The sequence below is a fragment of the Martes martes genome (assembly GCF_963455335.1).
Source record: "Martes martes genome assembly, chromosome: 3".
Lineage (NCBI taxonomy): Eukaryota > Metazoa > Chordata > Mammalia > Carnivora > Mustelidae > Martes > Martes martes.
This window is the reverse complement of record NC_137890.1, coordinates 152671739-152693180: the sequence shown is the minus strand read 5'-3', so window position 1 is coordinate 152693180 and position 21442 is coordinate 152671739. Positions and strand designations below refer to the sequence as shown.

The window sequence follows — 21442 nt, the reverse complement described above, 5'->3', positions numbered from 1 at the left end:
GGTAAGGAAATGAAAAAAACAGGAATGGGCTCCCATGGGCTAGGGAAGCTGGGCTTTAAGTTGCAACTATTTCCACAGCTTGCACACTCGCGTGCCCACACACACACACCCCAGTTGAAGATGTTTGGTGAGAGTTCCTATCCTGAAGCAGCCCAAGGGCCTGAAACACCCAATTTCACTTGCAGTGCTTCGCCAGGCAAACACTAACTGCAGCAGCGTTTTGTGGCTTTTGAGAACTCCTTACAAATTATCCAATGTGACATCGCAATGATCCCAGGAGGTCTAGTTTCCTTGTCTGCAAAACGAAGATGGTGGTGTGTCTTCACCTAATAGCATCTATTATGTATTTGTTCATCCTATTTTGTAGCTATGGAAACTGAGTTTAAAAGGTAGTTCCTGAGGCGGGGAGGAGGCGGTGTACTTTTCATTTCAGTGTTTTTTAATGACAAGCGAGAAGGAGGAGGGGAGCACCAACTCCGGAAGAGAGAGGGAAGATGGTGGTCCCCAAACGGTTCCCCAGTCCCGGGGAGCTCGGGGGATGTTTGCCCCGACCATGTCCTCCTCTGGTCTGCGCGCCCCATCTGCTGACTCTGCCGAGAGCCCCGGCAGTGCAACCTGCAGCATGGTCCTCGGTTAGGAAAGGCCTCGGTGCCGAGCCCGCGCGGAGGATCCTGGCCCTGTGGGCTTCCGACGCCGGGCAGGATGCAGGGCGGCAAGAGGTACGGGACCTGCGCGACGAAGCCAGGGACCCTAAGTCCCACTTACCAGTTGTCATTCCCACTTATTAGTCGGTGGCTTTGGGTAAAGCTCTTTGCCGAGTCTCAGTTTCCCCATCGGTAAGGCCCGAGTAAACTGCCTTCCCCTGCAGAATTGGGTAGGAATTAAAAGAAGGGCCGCGCTCTAGGAGGGCGCGTTCAGCGACGGGTCCCCTGGCGCTGAGGGCGGGGCCAAGGCAGCGGCAGCACCCGGCGAACTCGCCGCAACTCCCGGGTGTGGGCTCAACCCTCCCGTCCCCGCCGCCACCTCTCTCCCAGAGACTGGCTTGGGGCGCGGAGTCTGGCGTGCTCCCCGGCACCCGCGCCACCCGCGCCACCCGCCCCACTCGCGCTGGGGGCCTTTGCGCAGCACCCGGAGGCTCTCCCGGAGCTGGGCGGGACCGGGGGGGGCGGGGCTCGGCCCACGTGACCTGGCCAGCTGCACCCGGACCTAGCCCGCACCCCGCGGGCTTCGCAGATCAGGTGTTCTGCGCCCCGCGCCCTGCCTCGCCCCCCTGGGCCCTACCTGGCCCTGTGCTCCCCGCGCCCTGCCTGGCCGGGACCATCCTGCTTTGCCCCAGAGCGCCCGGACCCGACGCCCTGCCTGGTCGCCTTCCTTCCCTCGCCGGACCAGAGAGAGCAACAACCCCAGGGACAGGGACAGGGCCTGCCCGTCCCTAGAAAGCAGCTGGTGAGTGCAGTGCGAAGGGGGAAGGACTAGGCCAGTCCTCGTGGTGCCCAGGACTGGGGGCCCAGGCGTAGGGAGGATCCGTGGTGCTGTGTGCAGCTCCGGGGTGTGAAAATACCCCAGTGTGGGAGTGGGGCTACCAGGCCCTGGTCCAGGCTGTTGAGGAGGGCCCTCCCTTTCCACCAAACCCAGGTCTCAGGGATACCCTGATCAGTCTGCTGGGTTTTCAGGGAGCCCATTTTGGACAAAACAGTGCTTTCAATCAGAGCCTACTGCAGTCCCAACGCGGACAGGGCTGAGGTTTTGGTCAACAGAGGGGACCCAAGGCTGGACTCCCAGGGGCCCAAGGTCTTCTGATGAAAGTCTTCCACCTCCACTGCGGGTCTGATCTGGGGGAAAGAGCCCTGATGATGTTTTGCCACGGAAGGGGGTCCTGACCTTCCTCTGGCTTTCCAAAAGCCCCAGCTTTATTATAGTCATCTTTGTTTACAGAGAGCACTCCCCACTTCAGTCCCCCCATTCGCCTAGTTCCAGAGATGTGCCCCCCCCAACCCATGGATGATGGGCATGGCGTAGTGGACACGGGACCCAGGTTCTGGCCTGAGCTAACCCTCCCTTATAAATCCCCTATAGTTTCCCAGGCTTAGACACCTGTTTCCCACTAACCTTAACCCAGTATTGAAAACTCTATTTTCAGTTGGGTTGGGCGTTTACTTTTTCTTTTAATGTGGTGTGTTTTTTTTAATCATATTTACATATTTTTATCTGAGAAGTCCGGATGGTAATGGGGGAGGTGTGGCCTGCAGGAGCCCATTATATGCCAAGGCAGGCACTGGCCGTGGCTGGGAGGCCCACAGAAAGGACAAGGGCTTGCCGCCCATGGGGAGCATTGGATCCAGCTCACTCACCTCTTTCCTGGACGTCCCTGCCTCCACGTCATTGTTGGGTCACTCAGAGGACCCTAGCCAAGCCACAGCTTTCCTGGGCAAGAGCCCCATCCCCTTCCAAATCTCCAGGGCCTACCCCACATCCAAAAAATGGGCACAGTGGTAGATGCTCTGGAGGATTGACTGAGGACAGTTCCAGGATCACGGAAGAGAAGTCAGTGGGTCTTACTGATTAAGGCATTAGAGACTGAGACATGAAAACCAGCTGAGTGGGTCTGCTGGAGGGCTTGGGGTGGTAAGGAGGTTTCAGAGCCCTGAAGGCTAACAGGAAAGGTGACTTCAGTGCCCTTGGATGACAACATGGTGCTTGCTTGTGTGTGTGTGAGCCCACATGGTTGGGTCAGCCTTCTGGGGCTGACTATCTTATTTGCTCGAGAAACAACCCCTGAGGAAAAGCTCTGCCCCTCCCCCATCCTATAGCCTCCCCTTTCTCTAATATTCGGGCAGCTTGCAGGGCTGGAGAGGGCTGGAGAGCTCCTGGAGCCCGACCCTGACCATGACCCAGATGGGAAAGCTGAGATCCAGAGAGGCGGGAAGTTGTCCTAGGTCACAGGGCCAGCTGGTGCCTGCACCGAGATGGGACCCCAGCTCCTGACCCTCGGCTCTGTCCTCGCCCTGCAGCCTCACCCCTCACCCATTCTTGCAGCAGACATTGGGGCTGAAGCTTTAGCTGCACATGCAGAAGCTGCGTCTGTATACAGATGACAAGCGTCACCAGCACCCGCCCAGAGACCTGAGAGAGCAGAGAGAAGGGACAGGTGGGGGTGGGGAGCAAGCTACAGAGATCTCCCCCAGTGCGGTTGCTGCTGGAGCAGCAGCACCTTGAGTGGGGGTCTGGGGAAGCTTCTGGGTGGAAATCCGCTCGTTTTGCAGCTGACAAGCGCTGGGGCTTTGGTTGTTTCTAAAGAGCAGTAAGGCTTGGCCGCAGAAATAGCCACACCCGCCAACGCAGAGGGTGGCATTTGGGAAACAGCCAGCGGGGTCAACACCGAGGGCCCCACAGCTGGCACGTTTGCCTTCCCTTGGGAATGTGTCTGCACCTTTATCAGCAAGGACACCGCAGTGGCCTCGACTCTGAGTCAGAGAGCCTTCCTGCCTCCTTTGGGAGTTGGGCATTTCTTGACAAACTTGGACTTGTTTTCCAGCTTTATTTGCTCAGGCAGGTGACTGCTCATAAGCGCCATTGTTCCAAGGCTCAAAGGGCAGCTGACCCAGGAGGTTGGTCAAGTCAAATGTCCTGTAGGAGGAGCCCCCACCCACGCTTCCCTTGAACTTGGCCAGACTATGAATGCAATTCTTGAACAGAGAAAGAAACACAACACACCATCGAAATTCAGTGGTCCACATCTGGGATATATCCATGGTGTAAAACCCATTCCACGGTCTTTGCAACTCTTTTATCACCACGACAAAGTTGCTTTTCTCCATTACAACTACAAAACCATTAGGGAGGGCTAACCGTCTCAGAGATTAAAAAGGTGATTAAATCTGAGCAGTGGAACGGGCGAAATTGAAAGCATTTCACGCAGGAACCTCATGACTTGGAGCCCGGCGGAGTCAGCCCTCCCGGCCACACACGCCCTGGGAGGTTCCCCTGGGTGGGGGCAGGGACAAAAGCAGCCCCTCTCTTGGGTGGTGGGTGGGTCCACGGGCTCTCTGCCCTCGTGGTCCCCCGGGACTGTTGTGGGTGGAGAGGTTCCAGGGGCAGATCGGGGTCTCGGGGAGCAAGCACAGTGTGTAGTGATGGGAGACGGATAATTAGCTGAAGGGCTGTCCCCTCCGTGAGCCCATTTGGTCCCACGGTGTGGCTGTGCCTCGCAGGGGTTGTCCACAGCAGCGTATCAGCCCGAGGCAAGCCACAAGGGGTGCCAGCAATGTCCCCCCCAGGTGCCAGTGACTTTTGGTCTGTGCATTGTAAATGCTCAAGTTGAAAGTATTCTCCATGCAATTTAGGGTTACTTTCTAAAGATAGTGTTCAAAAAGCACTAAAGCCTCCGCATGTCCTTAATCACTAAGTGGGAAGACTCAGTCACGGTAGATGCAGACCCGGGTCACAGGCCCTTGGCTCTCAGCCCCTGGCTGCTCCGGGAGCCTACCCCCTCCATTCACCCCAGAGCATGGCACAGCCTCCTACAGGCGGATCAGAGCTTTGGAATCCCTCTTCCTTCCCTCCTCTCCCCACACCCCCGGCTCCCCTGGAAGTTGGGTCAGAGCTCAACATAAGCACTAAGCTCAACTTTTCAGGTGACGTCCAACCACATGGTGCTTGGTTTGGCTGGTTCAGATCCGTGTTTTTCACAATCTAGACCACGTCCATTCTGGCTTTTTAAACAGAGTATAGTGAACATAGGTCACTTCCCATGATAACTCAGCGTCACGATCAGAACTTCCAAGAGGGAGCTAAGCCACGGTGCCACCATTTCTGTAGAAGCAGGTGGGGCCACTTATTGCTCTTGACCTTCTGGTCTCCCCTGTGCATATGTCAGCCTGCTTCTGAGGGGCTCACCTGCTCTTGATGGGCACCCCTCCGCCAGAGGTGCCCAGACCTTCCAGGTCCAGCATGCATCTGGTCCCCAGGGCCTTGGTGGTCTTTGCTGTCCGAGCTGGGAAACCAAGAAACCCTCCTTATGAGCAAGAAGCTTCCAAGAGAAAGAACAGTCTGGGGAGGGGGCCACCGGAGAGGGGAGTGGAAGGATGTGGGAGGGGAGGGGGGACATGTCCTCAGCGTCAGGGGACTGTTCTGGCGAGCTAGCGGCCTTCCCATCCATCCACTTACCAGCCACTGAGCATGCTCTTGGCTAATTAGGCTTGCATGGCAAGAAGAGTATTCTAGTTTCCTTTTGTTTTGCCTCCCTCCCCCGCCCCTCTCTATCTAAGTTTCTTAAAGCAAGCCTGGAATTGTGTGTCTCTTTGGAGAGGAGACAGTGGTAATTAGTCAGCTGACGGTCACGGCTCTTTCGCCATGAATGTGCTTCTTAGGATACAATTTTTTTTTTCAAAAATGGTTTGAGAAAAATAAATCAACCCCAGTCATCCATCAAGAAAGAACTTTTTCTTCCAGTTTTTCAAAAACCAGAAATCGTGTATTCTAGAACGGCAACAGGGAATTTTGTTTTAACGATTTCTTGTCCAAAAATTTAAATTCAGCTGTCGATGAAAATTGTCTGAATGAGTCTGGCACGTTGAGACGACTTTGGAACGCATCATTCACAGTCAGCATCATGCTCAAAGGGGGAAATACTGAGGATTTGGTGCAAAAAAATGAAGAAATTATTTCTCACTGATTTAAGGCACAAGTCAGGGAATATTTTAGTTGAGGGCCATGGGAGCTCTGAAGAAATTTTCGTTTTAGATGGTACCTGGATGCTGTCCTGAAAAGGTCACTTGACAAAACTGACCCCTTGTGAAACAAATCCAAGTCCATCCCTGGCCCAGAGCAAGTTCGTTGACGTCTCCATGATGAACGTTCAAATGGTCAGCAGCACTGGAAGAGAGATGCTCCCCAGAATTCAGAAGCAAAATCAAGTTTTGAGTCAGCTTAAAGAATTCCCAGGGAGAGCAGACAGATGGGATCCCTTCTCTGATGTTCCTGAGAAATGGGTTTCAGTCCCCAGTGAAGACTTGTCGAAGTCACACGGAGATTCTCAAACTCTGTTCCCCCCGGCACAACTGTCACCCAACCCATGTCTTCCCCTGAGCCTTGGTGCCCGGAGAAGAGCTGACGTGAGTGTGGCAGCCTCGTCCTTGGGCCGAGGGGCAGCGTACAGGGGATCAGAGCTCTGGGAGCCCAGAACAGTGCCTGCTGTGTGCCAGGCAAAGGACAAAGTCTGTCCCTCCTGGAGCTTGACAGGGATGGGTGGGATAGCAGCGATCACAGCAGAAGGTGCAAAGAAATGTTCAAAGGATGGGCATGATGGGGTGAGCAGGGTGGTCCCCTCTGGGAAGCTCCCCCAACCCTGCTTGCTCAAATCCCTGGGCAAAGTCCTCCCTGGTGTGGTAATGCCTCAGTGTCGTGCCCCGTGTGATGGCACCATTGGCATCTGTGAGGCCCATGTGATTTCTCTGTAGGAAGAGCCAGCAGGAGGGCCCGTCTGTCCCCGTTCTCTGCTCAGCGAATCCCTTCACTGTCCCTGTCCTGCTTCACTAGAGCTTTCCGGCTCAGAGGGGTCCCAGGACCAGCAACATCGGCCCACTCCAGTATGAACGTGACCCCCAACCCTGGGAATCTCATTAGAACACAAATTCTGAATCAGGAGGTCTGGGACAGGGCCTGAGAATCTGTCCACAAGGCACACTGTTGTTGTGGTTGGGGTTTTTTTAGATTTTATTTATTTATTTGAGAGAGAGCGAGAGAGCCCGGGCAGGAGGAGTGGCAGAGGGAGAAGGAGAAGCAGGATACCTGCTGAGCAGGGATCCGGACACTGGGCTCCATCCCAGGACCCTGGGATCATGACGAAGGAAGACACTTAACTGACTGAGCCACCCAGGCGCCCCATATGAGGCACTTTGAACAACATGCAAAGTTCTAAGGTTCTACTTATCTTGGCTTTTGGCGTTTGGGTTTTCCTTTCTTGCCCTTTTAGCATTGATTTGGATCTGGCTTGTTGTCTACAAATAGGGCATAAAGTGACCTGAAGTTTCCTTCCTGGCCAGCAGGTGACCTAGAATCAGGGTGTCACACAATGTTAAGGGCCCTTAATTCTGTTAAGCAGTTGAATGAAGTCAGGATCTTGGAAGGTGAGGCAGGGGTGTCTGGACAGCCCAAGCTGCCCGAGAAGCCAGCGTGAGCCGGGGTTTGCCGCTCCCACAGCCGACCTCCCTGGGGTAGACCGAGCTCCCGCTGACCTTGCTGCCCATGGGCTTGGTACCCCGTCATTGGCCTGCACTTCGACCTCACCATGGGAAGAATGCACATCCCTTTCCTCCACCCCGCAGACACAGTAACCTCACAGGCATCACACCAGGACCACCTCTCAGTAGGCCAGGGAGCACACTGACCGACTCCGCACCTTGACCAGGAATCTGGGGAGACATTACCTCTTTTCCATGGTGTTACTCCCCCAGGAGTTCTAAGGCAGAAGCCCCATGGATGGACCACATCTCCAGCATTTCCCCAGCATTTCTGGGGTTCCCATGGCAGAGCATGGCCCGGGGATGGGGGAAAGCGGGGTGCCCCTAGATACTGACATCACCGACATTATGTCATAGCGGAAGGACAGAGGGCCCCGTGGCTAAGTGTGTGAGTCCCAAGGGTGCAGGGATTTCACACATAAATATGATACCTTTAAACTACACAAATTGGCCTGTTTTAGAAAAGCATTCCACCCAGGTCCAGACAAACTGCCCAGAACTCAGTGCATTCTGTTTTGCCTCTTACATTGTGGCTTAGCTGCTGTGCACAGGCTTCCGGGGTGACCACCGGTGATCCTGTCTTTTGCAGGTGTGATCCTGACAAGCAGAGATGGGGAGAAAACTGGATCTTTCCAAGCTCACGGACGAAGAGGCCAAGCACGTCTGGGAAGTGGTTCAGAGGGACTTTGACCTGAGAAGGAAAGAAGAGGAAAGACTGGAGTAAGTACGTGGGGTGGAGCCTCTCTCTCCAGTGTCCTCTCTGGGGGCCTCGCGGGGTGCCCCAGGACAGGCAGACAGCAGGAAGCATCAGTGCAGGACACGGGATGGGAAGCCGGCCGCTGGGAACCGTCCCCCTCTCTGGGCTTGGCTTCCACCTAATTAAAACGAGGGGATCTGACCTTCTAGCCTGCATTTAGGTGTTCCCTGAATAGTCTTATTTCCTGTTGAGCCAGCTTCAGGGTCACCTTGTCTCCTGAGCCTGGTGATGCTTCGGCCGTGACATAGCAAGCTAGAGGTGATAGAATAGGGAAACGCCCAGAAGGCCAGGATGGAGGAGCTTTAGGACCAAGGCTGGCTTTGTCTGTCTTTGCAGAGTGCTGGGTGGCACCCATCCTCGAATGGGCAACCATGGGTGGAGCCAACGCCCTCCGTTATTATTTACCCCCATTCCACCCCCAGCCTGGAATGCTTAGCTGTGCCCTGTGCGCCTTTATGATCCTTTCTCGGTGTCCGTGGGGGCTGGTAGACCTATCGAGGGGACACTGGAGCAAAGATTCAGGGAGGAGGGGGGCAGCGAAGCGGATGCCTGGAAGGGCATTCTGGGCAGAAGCAGAGAGCAGGTAGGAGAGGAGTGGGATGCCAGCGTGTGGGGCCTGGCAGGCCTCTATGGGACCCGGGCCTTCCGAGTCCCAGCCGCTGTCAAGCAGGGAATGGAGACCGGCTTCTGCTCCGCTAGCCGTGGGCTCCCAAGGAGCAGTCAGGTGTACTTTGAGGGCGGAGCCAGCAAGTCTGCCCATGCCCACATGCACAGCCGCCAAGGGCAACTCCAGGGTCCTGGCCTGAGTAGCTGGGAGGCTGGGTGGTCACTGCCTCCTCCGGGGACGGCAACGAGGAGCACATTTGGGGGAACCAGGAAAGGGTTCAGACACATTGCGGTTAGGTTGTCTGTGGGACATCAGGTGGACAAGTGGATTCCGCGTGTGCTGGCTGGGAGCTCAGAAGGAATTATGGACTTCTTACCAATAGCTGGTATTTGTGTCAGCTTCCTGGGGCTGTTGTCATCACTGTAAATTTAGTGGCTTATCATGCATACATTTCTCCTGGTTCTGGAGGTCCGAAGTCTGAATATCAAGGTGTCAGCAGGCCTGTGTTCCTTCCGGAAGCTCCAGGGAGGAATCTTTGTCTTTGCCTTCCCCAGCATCCAGGGTACCCGCACTCCCTGGACCCTGCCCCAGCCTCTGTCCTCAGGACGGTCAGCCTGGCACCCATCCCCCACTCCACTTTCCCCCTCCTTGTCCCTCTGCGCCTTGTAAGGACCTGTGATGACATTGGGCCCACCCAGAAAATCCAGAGGAGCCTGCCACCCCAAGACCCTAGACTTCATCCCGTCTGCAGAATCCCCATATGCACGGTCCCAGAGACTAGGAGTGTAGACAGTTTTCACGTGGGAGAGCATTACTCGACTGACCCCAGGGTGTTGTCACCAGGCAGGAGGAGACCCTCCCCCCGCCGCAGGAGGGAGTCCAGAGAGAGAACGATGGGACCCCCAAGGGGACAGAAAAGGATAAGCAGTGAGGGGAGCTCTGGGTCCCCACACAGAACAAAGTCCCTAACAATGGACCAGCCACTAAGGGAAACAAGCATGGTGACAGCGGGGAGGGGTCCTAACACACCCACACTAGACCTCACACTGGAGCCCATGGCAGGTCTGGACCTGACCCGACCTCCAAGTCCCACACAGGGGCCAGAGCTGCCTGCCCTGCACTCTGTCCTGTCTCCCTCTGCCTCCGATGACCCGGCTTCCCCACATGCTGAAATCCCTCCTTCTCTTTCCCTTCCTCCTGTGAACACTGCAGCATCCTCTCACTCTTTCCGGAACAGCTCCCCTGCCCTGGCCATGACCACCAGGCCCTGCCGGGGGCCATGACATCATGCCAGCAAAGCCAGCCTACCCCTCCCTCTTGACAGCAACCCCGTCCCCAGGGATGGACTAGACCCTGCCTGCAGGTAGCCCAGCGGTTGTCCACGTGTATTTTAAGTGTAAATGGAAACTGGATAAATGTGAAGGAGGGGAGCCCAGCTCTCAGGGACCAGAGGGAGGACCCCCTGGGCCAGGTCGCAAGAAGCAGCCTCTGTCCCAGAGACCCTTGAGCTGGCCTGCTCCTCCTTGGTGTTGACAGCTGAAGTGGGTCTCGCAGAAACCCCTGTGCTTATTGTATGAAGTCGAGTCCCTTCTGACATCCATCATTCCTCACTGTCATAGTCCTTGGGGCCATTCACATTGTCAAAAGGAACCAGGCCCAGCTGGCCTGTCGATGCTGTTGGAAACAGAAGGCTCCTACAGCAATGTGAACCATGATTCCCCCTGTCCTGGGTGCAGCCTGTGACCCAGGCCAGACCCCCAGCCCAGATACGGTCAGGGTGCCCCCCTCATTCAGCAGTGCCTGATGCCGTCTGCTCAGAAAAGGACAGTTCTGGAAGTGGGAGGCCGGGATGTGGGGGGATGGGCCCACTCTGCTGTATTGACTGGGCCTGCCCTGTGCTTGGGTGGGCTTATCAAATGCTCCCTCCCAGATAGGAGGAGGCTGCCTGGGGAACATTAATGCCATGGAGTGTTGTCCCACCTCTGGAAATGTGAGCTGCCGAGAGGCCGTGGAGGGGAAGGGCTGTGTCACAGTAACGTTGAGCCAAGGGCGGTGAAGCCCAGTGCCATTACCGTGACCGGTTCCTGCAGCACAAACAGGGATGTAGCAGGTGATATGTTTGGGAAGTAAAGAGTCGTTCTGGGAGGGAGGAGGAAGGGAAGGAACCATTTTTGATGGTTTTGTCTCTCGTTCACTGTGCTGTTAGTCAAATATGCAACACAAACTAAAGCCATCTCTGACCGTGAGGAACATTTGCTGCAGTGTCCCGCTGACCCCAGGCTGCCACAAGACCTGGGCGTGTGGTCCCGAGGCACGGGGGTGGACACGATGAGCATCATGAGGTCAGGACACGTGGGTTCAATTTCAACCCAGACAGGCAGCTCTGCTGGGAAGGGGCACGGCTCAACCAGCCTAAAAATAAAGACTCTGGGTTCCTGACACCAGAATTGGTTTGACAGAGAGGTTGCTACCAAGTCAGCGCTCCAGTTCTCTGATCTGTGAACCAGCTGAGCAGAGAAATCGTGGTCCGGTGACCATGAGCTGGTGGCCGTGACAAACCAAGCACCTGGGGAATCACTCGGATGGGTTTCTGAAGTCTTTGCCATCCTCTAGAAGGGATGCCAGATGGAAGGCTCAGCTCAAGGAACCAGCCACAGATAGAACCGAGTGAATGGGGAAACAACTGTGAAACCAAGAAACGTGTTCACTAAATGAGAAGAACTTTCCTATCCCGAATACACATCAGGAGGACACAGCGTATGAGCCTGACTCGCCAGAAGCAAATTCGGTGCAGAGCCGTTTGCTAAACGACCACTGCATAGACCAATTGGAAAACAGACAACAACAGTATTTCTTTTAATATTTACAAGTTAACAGAAATGCGTATTAGGTGTATTTCTCCCCAGACATGGAAGCACAAGTCCACTGTAAATGATCCTGGGACAGAGCCCCGGGGAAAGAATCCAGCGCCTGCTGGATCAAGCTGTAGGAGCAACACACCATGGGGTCTCCTCTGTCAAAGCACGTGACAGATGAGCTGGCCCAGGTCACTGATACTTGGGCGGATAGACACCACAGATGCCACTCCTCCGAATCAACTGGAAGGAGTTTTCCTAGGGTCTAGCTCCTCTAGGAAGCAGACACACAGAGTGGCAGACACATAGAAAGCATCCCAAATGGGTGGTTTCCTTGCGGGCTCTTTCGGGAAGTGGACGAGAAGGGCGGAAGCCATGCAGTCTTTGATATAGCCCCAGGCACATAGAAATCTCTCCCTGTGGTTGCTGTGTGGGACCAGGCACTTGGGAGTGGGGTGTTCACTGTACAAAGTGCCCTGTTATTCCTGGCTTCCCATCAGGACGTGCTGCTGCCCTCCAAAGAATCCAAAATTCAAAGATAGACAAAATTAGGATGTTAACAACATTGGCATCCCTAAGGCGGCTTAGGGTAGATTTAACTTAGTACCTGTTTCCTACCATCAAGTCCTGACTGTGGTGGGCTGTATAATGAGGACATGTGTCTTGCTGTGGATGAACATCGAGCCTTAAGTTGGACAGACCCTTGTGTGAGAGCACAGTCCTCTTTATGCCAAGTCTGCTACCTGGTGCAGGGCCTGGGTTGTGAGCCACCCCGGGTGCTAGGGAGACAAAATACAGGATTATTTTGGGATATCTGGGTGGCTCAGTGGGTTGAGCATCTGCCTTCAGCTCAGATCAGGATCCCAGTGTGTCCTGGGATCTGCCTGCATCTCTCCCTCTGCCCCTGCCCCTCTGTTCTCACACTCTCGCTCTCTCTTAAATAAATAAATATAATCTTTAAAAAAAAAACAACGTAGGATTATCTCAGTGCCACAGAAGAGTGTTTTGTAGCATGCTATGTCTGATAATTTTGTTAAATTAATAAAATAGAAATAAAAATACTTTCTTAACATGATGAAAGAGTCCCTCAAACAAGAGTCATCAGGATATATTAATGTTAGAAAAAAAGAAAAGGATTTTTATCATTGGCACTCATCAGTGCTAATTTAGCCATGTTCCTGATGTGCTGGCCAATGCAGTTAGAGAAGACAACAAAATAAAGCCTGTGGTCATGGAGATCCATAGCAATGACCTACATATGTGAAAACCCAAGGTAGTTCTCTGTAAAACTAAGAAAAATAATTTAGCAGTCTGGCTAATTACAAAAGAATATTAAAAAAAAATCAGGGCCCCCTTCTTAGACATCAAAAATAATCAGTTAGAAGATACATAGAAAAAAAATCTATTTACAGTAAAAAGATGAGGCACCCAGAAATATACATATCAGCCATGTGCAAAAGCAGTGTGCAGAATAACACAAAACATTATGGAGCAACATTCAAATATGTGAAATAAATAGCAGGTGACACCACGTGCTCTAGAGAACACGAGCATCTTACTGCGGGGGAATCAATGAACCGTAACCCCGGTCAAATTCCCAAGGCACTTTGGGGAACATGAGAAAACGGTATGGAAAAACAAAAATGTGAGATAGGACAGTTTAAATAAAATTAATAAGAGGGGCTTTATCCCAGGAGATAATTTATTTCAGTGCTACAGTAATCAAAATAAAGTGGTCCTTCAAAGATGTCACCAATGAAACAATATGGGAAGGTCTGAAATACAACAAAGCATGTGTAGCAATTTCTGCTACAACAAAGGTAATGTTTCACACCAGTAGGAAAAGTTAGTTTGGGGACAGTTGACCACCAGCAGGAGTGAGGGTTAATCTCAGATTTTTAATTGAAATGTTAAAAACATGAGCCATGTAACTAGGAATATTCCTGGGAGAGAATATAGGTAAATACGTATAGAATCTTGCAACGAAAGAACCTACATATGGCAATGCAGGCAGAAATCACAACAGAAACAATCGATAAGTATTGACAAAATAAATGCGTACATACGAAATTTTGAACAAAAAAAATTTAATTTTTAAAAAGAATAAACAATATAACAGAAATGGTGAGGATTCCTATCCTTGATATATAAGGGGCTTCTTAAAATCAAAAAGATAAGTAAGTTTTCCAAATTAGAAAACCACCCAAAAACCCAATGAAATGGGAAAAGGATATGAACAGGAAATTCACCAAAGAAGAAATGCACATAGTCAAGAAAAAAATGAAGAAATAACTGAAAGAATCATAAAAGAAATACAAACTAATCAAAATATATCATTTTCACATATTTCCAAAGATGAATGAGAATCCCAGTAGTCAGCCTGTCTGAAGAGTGTGGGTGAATGCAGGGCTGAAGCGAGGGATACATTAGACTTTTGCAGAGGTCAGTCCGGTGTAGCATAGCCAAAGCCCTACATGGGGGCTCACCCTTTGAGCCAGCAAGCTCTTGGCTAAAAGTCGTGCAAAGGAGAGAAGCAAGAGAGACTATCCCTCACAGCAAGGATTATTAAGAGTGAAGAACTAGAAAGACCCCAATGTCCAAAATTACAAGTTTTCACCAAGTAACCAACTTTAACCATGAATTCAACAAAGGATCACCTGGAGCCCATTAGAAATAAAGCTGTAGCAATAAATCTTCATGACCAATTCACAAGGTACCAAGTGGAAAAAGCAGGTGGTGAAAGTGTATGGGTTTATGGCATAGAAAATGCATAGAAACATCTAATAAGACCAGAGGCTCTGAACTCATTGACCTTTATCTTGCTGTATTCCCCCACACTCACATCTGGGGGTCTCGTGCCTTCTGTTTCTTTGCTGATCTTCCTAGACCATCCAGTAGTCACATTCAGAGGGTCGGGGACCCCACCTGAGCTCTGCTCTGCGCGCACCCATTCCCTGAGGGTGCACACCAGCACCATGGTTCTGATGCCCCCTGGACCCGCGCTTCCCCCTGAACCCTCAATGCCCCGTGGACCGAGGAACTGAGCTACGTCTCTCTCCAGAGTGGGGACCAGTAGCCACCTGCACCTGTTAAGCCCTTGAGATGTGCCTGATGCAACTGGGGAACCAACTTTGTCTTTGTTTTTCTCATTGTAACTGGCTGAAATAACCCCGTGTGCTTTGTGGCTACCATATTGGATGTCGTGGGTCTAGACAGCAAATCCCAAATATATGACCTCAGCCAAGAACTGTCTTCTGAACCTTTGAGGCATGTGGACAAATGGCTGCTGAGCCCCTCGGCTGGGGTCTAACCAGCATCTCTAACACAGTGTGTCTAAGGCAGGTCTTGATTCCTCCAAGGTCTCCACTTCGCCATCTTGGAATCAGCCTGGTTGCTGAGGTCAAGTGCCCAGGCATCACGGTCATTTCACTCCTTCCTTCTCATCCCACATTTCATGCCTTGGTAAGCCCCATTGAGCCAGCTGTGGCTTGCTGGCCACACAGAGCCACCCCAGTTCATTCCAGTCCATCTTTCTGCTGGACATCTCCCTCCACCTCCCTGCCCTGCTGTCTTTCTCCCCATGGCCCCCAGGAGTCACCTTTCCTCCGGTCTCCCCGTTGCACCCTCCTTCACATCACTCCCGTCCCTTCTCAGACATCACCGCCTCAGAGAAACCTCCCCAGATTGCTTTCTGAAATAGCCACCGTTCTCCCAATACCACTTCTTTCTGTTTAGCCCGCTGGATCACCCTCCACAGCACTTAGGTCTGAATCTGTCTCCCCGCCCATATCTAAGGCCAGTGAGGGCTCAGTTTGGTCCCTAGCGCCCAGCCCAGTGCCTGACCACAGAAAGACTCATGGCCGTCTTCAAATGTGCACAGATGATGAATGTGCCCTTGGGGCTTTGACTGTGTTAAATCATTTACTCCCTGGACAGACTTGCCGCTCTGCTGTTTTTATTAGCTGCAATTCCAGGACCGGATACTGAGGGTGGGCCCGGCTGTGAAAAGTGTCCAGAACTGGTTAACTGTGAGACTGTGTCGGGGAGGGTTTTCTAAGTGTTCGATGTTCATCCTCGTGACTCGGGTATTAAGAGGTCTTAGCTACAGAAAAGATACACGTGATTTTTTAACATCATGTAAGTACAGATTAGCCCTTCAGGAAACCTCCTTGTAGGGAACATGCACGGAAGGGCCCAGCTCTTTGACTCCCTCCATCTGGGGAAGAGCCGGTGCCCGGACACCTGCACCCTCGCCCGACCGGACGTGCGCAGCAGAGAGAAAGGGGAGCCTCTGCATGGCATTCCAGAGCCTGTACTCAACGGCCAGTGTGTGGGCTGCCCCCGGGATCCGGTGAGACCCCAAGTTTGCAGGCTGCTGGGCTACACCCCCGCCTGTGGAGGTGGCCTCTCAGCGCCTCTGTGCTGGAAAGGACTGGGTCATAGCAAAGTGCAGGGGGAGCGGGAGTGCTCAGCCCAGGCAGTGACTCATGCCCCTGGGCGATGACAGAGCTTACTGAAATAGCACACCCTGTTTTCAAGGGCACAGCCCGAAAATCAAATATTAGCCGTGCGAGCCTTCCCCAGAAAGGCAAACAGGTGGAACTGTGGGTTCGCAATCTGCAAACAGATCCGGGCTCCTGAGACGCTCTCCGGAAGCTCTCCCGGCGTGAGACGTGGACAGACGAGGCTGGCCTTAGAAATGCTGCCCCCAAGGGTTGTGAGGTCCCCCTAACTGGGGGACCCCCCCCTGGGCTTGGGAGGCGGGCTCAGCCTGAGAGCGCTGCCCGGACTCCTGCGAGACCAGGGGCCTCTTGCTCTCGCAGCAGCAGACTGGTCAGACCTGTCCTGTTGGCACACGTCCTGTGGTCAGTCCCGTCCAAGGACTTCACAGAACATTAGTGAGTTTCTGTTTCCCATCATTATCCTTCCTGGTAATTATTTACACTCGGGACTGTAGATCCACACACTTGCTCTTCGACTGTCCTCCTTCCATCGTGACTGACCGTCCTGCTGAGTTTGAGTTCTGTGCTTTCAATAAGTTAGCATCCTGATTCTGGGACTCATCGGCCCCAGCACCGCGTTCCTGGGCGCACGCCTGGGAATCGTCGCTCCGTCAGGAGCATGTCTGCAGGTTATTTTCTCAGGAAGGGCACGGGCTGCGGAGTTGACGTTCAGGAATCTCTCTGCTGGGAGTAAGGTCTCTGCTCGCCCACTCTCCCTTCAGAACTCTGGCAGAATAACACGCCCCCAGAGACGCCCACCACCCGACCCCCAGAATCTGTGACTGGGTCAGGTTATGTGGATGCGCCGGTAGATGCAACGAAGGCTGCTAATCAGCCAGCCTGGATGTGGGGAGATGGTCCTGGGCCACCCGGCTGGGCTCAGGGTGATCAAAGGAAGGGGGGAGGCAGGACAGGGCTGGAAGGGGCACCCCACCGCCTGGGCTGGATCTGAAGGGTAGAGGAAGGAGCCTCAGGCCAGTAATAACGCCCTCGGGATGCTGGAAAAAGCGAGAGAACAGATGCCACCCCACCCCCTCAGCCTCCCGGAAGGAGTACTGTCCTGCCAACACCTTGACATTGGCCCTGCGACAGCCACGTCAGATGTCTGACCTCCAGAGCTGTCGGGTAAAAAGGCGGTGTTATTTTAAGTCATGAAATGTGTGGGCATTTGCCAGAGCAGCAACGGCTCTGCTGCCGAACTGCCCCGTGGCCTCCAGCTTCCTCTCTCCGCCTCGCAGAGAAGCACCTGCCTGCCGACTCGTGCGTCCCCCTCCCCCCAAGCGAGCTGGCTGCGTCCTAACCGAGCCATGTGGGTCATCCACCCGCCCTGCGGTCCGCCAACACCTGGTCTGAGGACCCAGCTCCTTTTCTTCTCCTGCTTGGAGAGTTTTCCTGTATTCCAATGATCGCCGCTTCTGTGGCACAGTCAAAACTCACAGCCAGCCGAGCTGTGCGGAGAAGAGCCGTTTGTTTCCCATCTGATGTTGTTCGTGGGTCCTCACGGCCTGAGCAGAAGGAGGCTTCAGCTTCCTCTCTGGTGTTGACACTCTGCTTTCTTCCTCTGACTCTTTATGGCTTAGTCTTGTCTTTCTTTTTATCATCCCCACACCCCCTGCTTTGGGTCCTCAGGGAGACAGAGCTGCTGGGGTCTTGGCTGTAAGCACTGCCCATGGGCTCCTTGCTGGTCCCTGAGACAGAGTGGAGGGTCAGGTCTGCTTCCAGAATGAGGACCTCGGCTCGTGAATCATCCTGGCCGAGCCTTGGGAGGGGCCGGCACCCCCCACTGAGATTCCTGATCCCCGGTGTCAGTCTCACGTGCTGTGGCTTCTCCCAAGCCCAAGTCCCCAGGCTTCCCAGCACCTCATGCTGTCCTCCAGGGACAGGGTCTAAAGATCACCTAACCAAGACCAGAAGCAGAAGCTGTAGTCCAAGCTCATCCCTCTTTCAGTGGCTACTGGGGGACACGAGTGCGTGGCCACTATGTGCTCCTGCCTAGTTGATCCTAGAGGGTGCACCACGCACCCTGGGTCCTAGGCCGTCCCCAGTACTCACACGTTTCCACTAGACTCCCCCTCTGGATTCCTAATCTAAGAGGGGGAGAGCAAGGACACGTGGGTCTGCCCTCTTCATTTGCCCCTAGCCCCTTCCACACCCAGTTGTGGCCAAGAGGGGACCTCGCTTCCCCTGTCCTAGCTTGAAAGGGCATTCCTTGCACCAGACCCATAATGTCCTGCAAGGCCACTAAGCCTGTCTTGAGGACAGCTGGCATCTCCCCTCTGCTCTGGGCTCTGGATGTTGGCACCCCAGGGCAATCTGGAAGTCTGCGGCAGAGCACGGTGTTGTGGGTTTCTGATCCCAGGGTCACCCCTCTGCGGAGCTTCTGCTCCATCTGTCCCTGATCCCACCACCCGTGCCCAACCCTTCAGCCCTCTGCTCTGCATGGGCAGCCGCAAACTTGCTCCAGAATCAGCTGTTCTCAAACATTTTGGCCTCAGAGTCCCTTTACATTCTTAAATCATCGAGAACCCCAAGGGGCTTATGTTCAAATGGATTATATACATCAGTATTTACCCTATCAGAAATTAAAACCAGGCATTTTAAAAATATTCATTGATTCGTTGAAAAATAACAACAGTAAACCCCTTACATGCTAAATGTAAATAACATTTTTATGAAATGAAACTTTTTCCCAAACAAATGAGAAGACAGGCATGTTCTGTGTTTTTGGAAATCCCTTCCATGTCTGGTGTAATAGGAGATGGTTGAATTCTCATTTTGGCTTCTGTTTTGAATGCATTGGAATATGTTGTTTTGGCTGAAGAATTTGAAGAGAATCTAGCCTCGTGTTGATGTGTAGTTGGGAAAAGGGGGTGGGTTTTGGGGATCTTGCCAGATGATTACGGATGCTGTGCTTTCATATTACCGGGGAACCCAGGAACTGGGGGTTTCTTAAAGTAGTTAGAGAGTGGGATCTGAATGCGTATCAGTGAACCAAACTCCATTGATCTGTCCTGCACTCAGATCGCATCTTGTATCCATGTGAGGTTCTGTCAAACCACAAAGTTTCCAAATGGTGACACGTTTCATTATATGCCGAAAAAATCACATTGATGACCGTCGCCACTGATCTCATCAGCAGCCTCTAGGTGACAGACACTCAGGCTCGTGGTAGCAGACACGAATTTCCGAAGGTTCTTCTTCGTGCTTGAAAGCCTGAGTTTTGTCATAGGCCACAAATAGCGCCACTCGTTTTCCTCGAGGTGACGGGCTCACTGTGTTCATTTCTAGGAGAATGTCTGGCAAACACCCAAGTCAGAATAGTTTAGCTTCCTGTTGTGCTTTTAAGTAAAAATGATGCTTCGTGAAAAAAAATTCTAGTTCATGTTAGAACTCCAGCGGTTGGCTGCCTCCTTACGTCAAGACCCCGGCCATGCTTCAAGATGAAACAGAAATGCTTTCGATGTGAGCTGCTCGTTTCTTCATGTGGGGTATTACAAAGACACGGCTCAAGGGTCAAGGTTAGTAAGATGAGTAACTTATTGTAGCACCAAGGACCTGCCTTTAGTCAGGACATACTTCATCAAAGACATGCTCTTCTTTACCCTTGTGACAAATACCGCAGATTGCTGGTTCGGTTTGTGCCTTTGCTTTGACCCATGCTGAAGTCCTAGCTGTGTGGCCGCCATTGCTTCTCCATCACTGGTGCAAGTGTCAAAGGCTAAACAAGAGAAGTAACATCTCAGGGTGCCTGGGTGGGCTCAGTGGGTTAAGCCTCTGCCTTCAGCTCAGGTCATGATCCCAGGGTCCTGGGATCAAGCCTCGCATCAAGCTCTCTGCTCAGCAGGGAGCCTGCTTCCCCCTTGCTCTCTGCCTGCCTCTCTGCCTGCTTGTGATCTCTGTCTGTCAAATAAATAATCTTTAAAAATCTTAAAAAAAGAGTGAGAGAGAGAAGTAACATCTCGGCTTTGTTGTTAAAATAGTTTTGACCTTGTGGACCCCTTAAAAGATCTTGAGAATCTCCAGAGGTCCCTGGACCACACCTTGAGAACCCCTGTTCTAAATTGTGGGACACAGTATGTACGGTGGTCTTTCCACCCGTCTTCCTCCCATTGTCAGTTTCCATCCCGTCCCATCTCTGTTTGGGCCGTCTCTCCTCCACCTCAGTGAGCATAGCCTGTGGTCTTTCCATCTCAGCCTGGTTCCTTCTTTACTTCCTCCTCTCTCTGAATCGCAGGTAGCTCACAAGCACGCTCATTTCGAGTCTTCTTCCGGTTCTGGCAGTGGATCACATTCAGGGTTTTTTCTCCCTGGGGCTGACTTGAACTTAGAGCTGCATGTTGGTCTTTTGCCTGCCGATGCAGCCATCGTGGAGGAACATCTGGTCGACCCCATTTTGCAACAAGCAGAGTGTATGCATTATTCTGGCCCCCCTCACCTCCTCACCATGCGACTCCAGATCGGGCTGATTGACCCTGGAATATGTCAGTGTCCAGCTGCCACCGGCACGGCTCTTATCTCAGAGGACTTCCGGTCCCGGGATGTGGTGTGTCCTACAGACCCTCATCCTTCTTCCTGCTGGGCTGGGGGTGTGGTTCTGCCTGGATGCAGAATAAGGGCCACTCGCTGGGAGAGAGGCGAAGGGTGGTCTCCAGATTTTCTGGCTGATCCAGATACTGTCAAAGTGGAAATGGAGGAGGTCCAGAGACCCTCCCCACCTTGTTCCAGGTCCCTGTGCTCCCAGGCTTGAAGCAAAGATGTCAGTGCAGTTTTCTCCGTGGATGACAGCCCTCCCCCTAGACTGCGACCATCATGAGGCCATGTTTGCTTGGTTTTCAAAGCTGAGGCAAGAGTTTCGTTTGTGGGCCCTTCCAGAGTGTTTGAGCAACGAGCAGGGAGCGGGAAATCAGAGAAGTGCAGACAATGCCACTTAAAACCGGGAGTCCCATCCCAGAGCTTCCTAGAAGAGCTCTGAGCTGTCCCCATCAGAAACCACAGGCCCCGAGTTCCCACAAGACAGTGGCACCCTGGGTCCGTCTGATTTTGTCACTAAGAATGGATTAAATTTGAAAACTAAAAATACTGCCTTTGGCAGACATTCTCTAAAATCCAGAACAGATGGAATGTGTCCATGACGCGGAGGGAACATTTCCCAGTTGGTTCAATTTGGTGAGCCCACCAGAAGGGTCTGGTGGGGGGCTGTGGTTTTCCCAGGACAGCCCAGTGCTGGATGTTTCCTGCACCAGACACCCCCCAGACGAGGCCACTACAGGCTTGCTGTGTGGGAACAAACTGGGGGTTTGTTCCCACACAGCTGGGGTGGGCAGCTCAGCTTGCTCACCTATTGGAAGGGACCCCAAACTGTTTGCAAGGAGATTCCTCCCATCTTTGTCCCCAGGACTCTGTGTGGCCTCCTGGGGAGAGTGCCCAACCCCCACTTGCCTGGTGTCCTCCCTCCACACAGAGCCATTAGCTCAGGCCAC

At 53.0% G+C, this 21442-nt stretch overlaps 1 protein-coding gene across 2 annotated transcripts in view; it reads left to right on the top strand.

The window, feature by feature from the left end:
- Nucleotides 1-934: 934 nt before the first annotated feature.
- MLPH (melanophilin) overlaps nucleotides 935-21442 on the top strand; it is a 44538-nt gene continuing 24030 nt past the window's right edge. The window contains exons 1-2 of one of the 2 annotated variants that reach the window (XM_080799318.1): nucleotides 935-1446; nucleotides 7831-7961. In XM_080799318.1, the coding sequence (XP_080655444.1) occupies nucleotides 7852-7961 (110 nt within the window). In that variant the 5' untranslated portion in view covers nucleotides 935-1446; nucleotides 7831-7851. The remainder of the gene's footprint in view (nucleotides 1447-7830; nucleotides 7962-21442) is intronic. The other variant, XM_080799319.1, reaches the window with a different exon arrangement.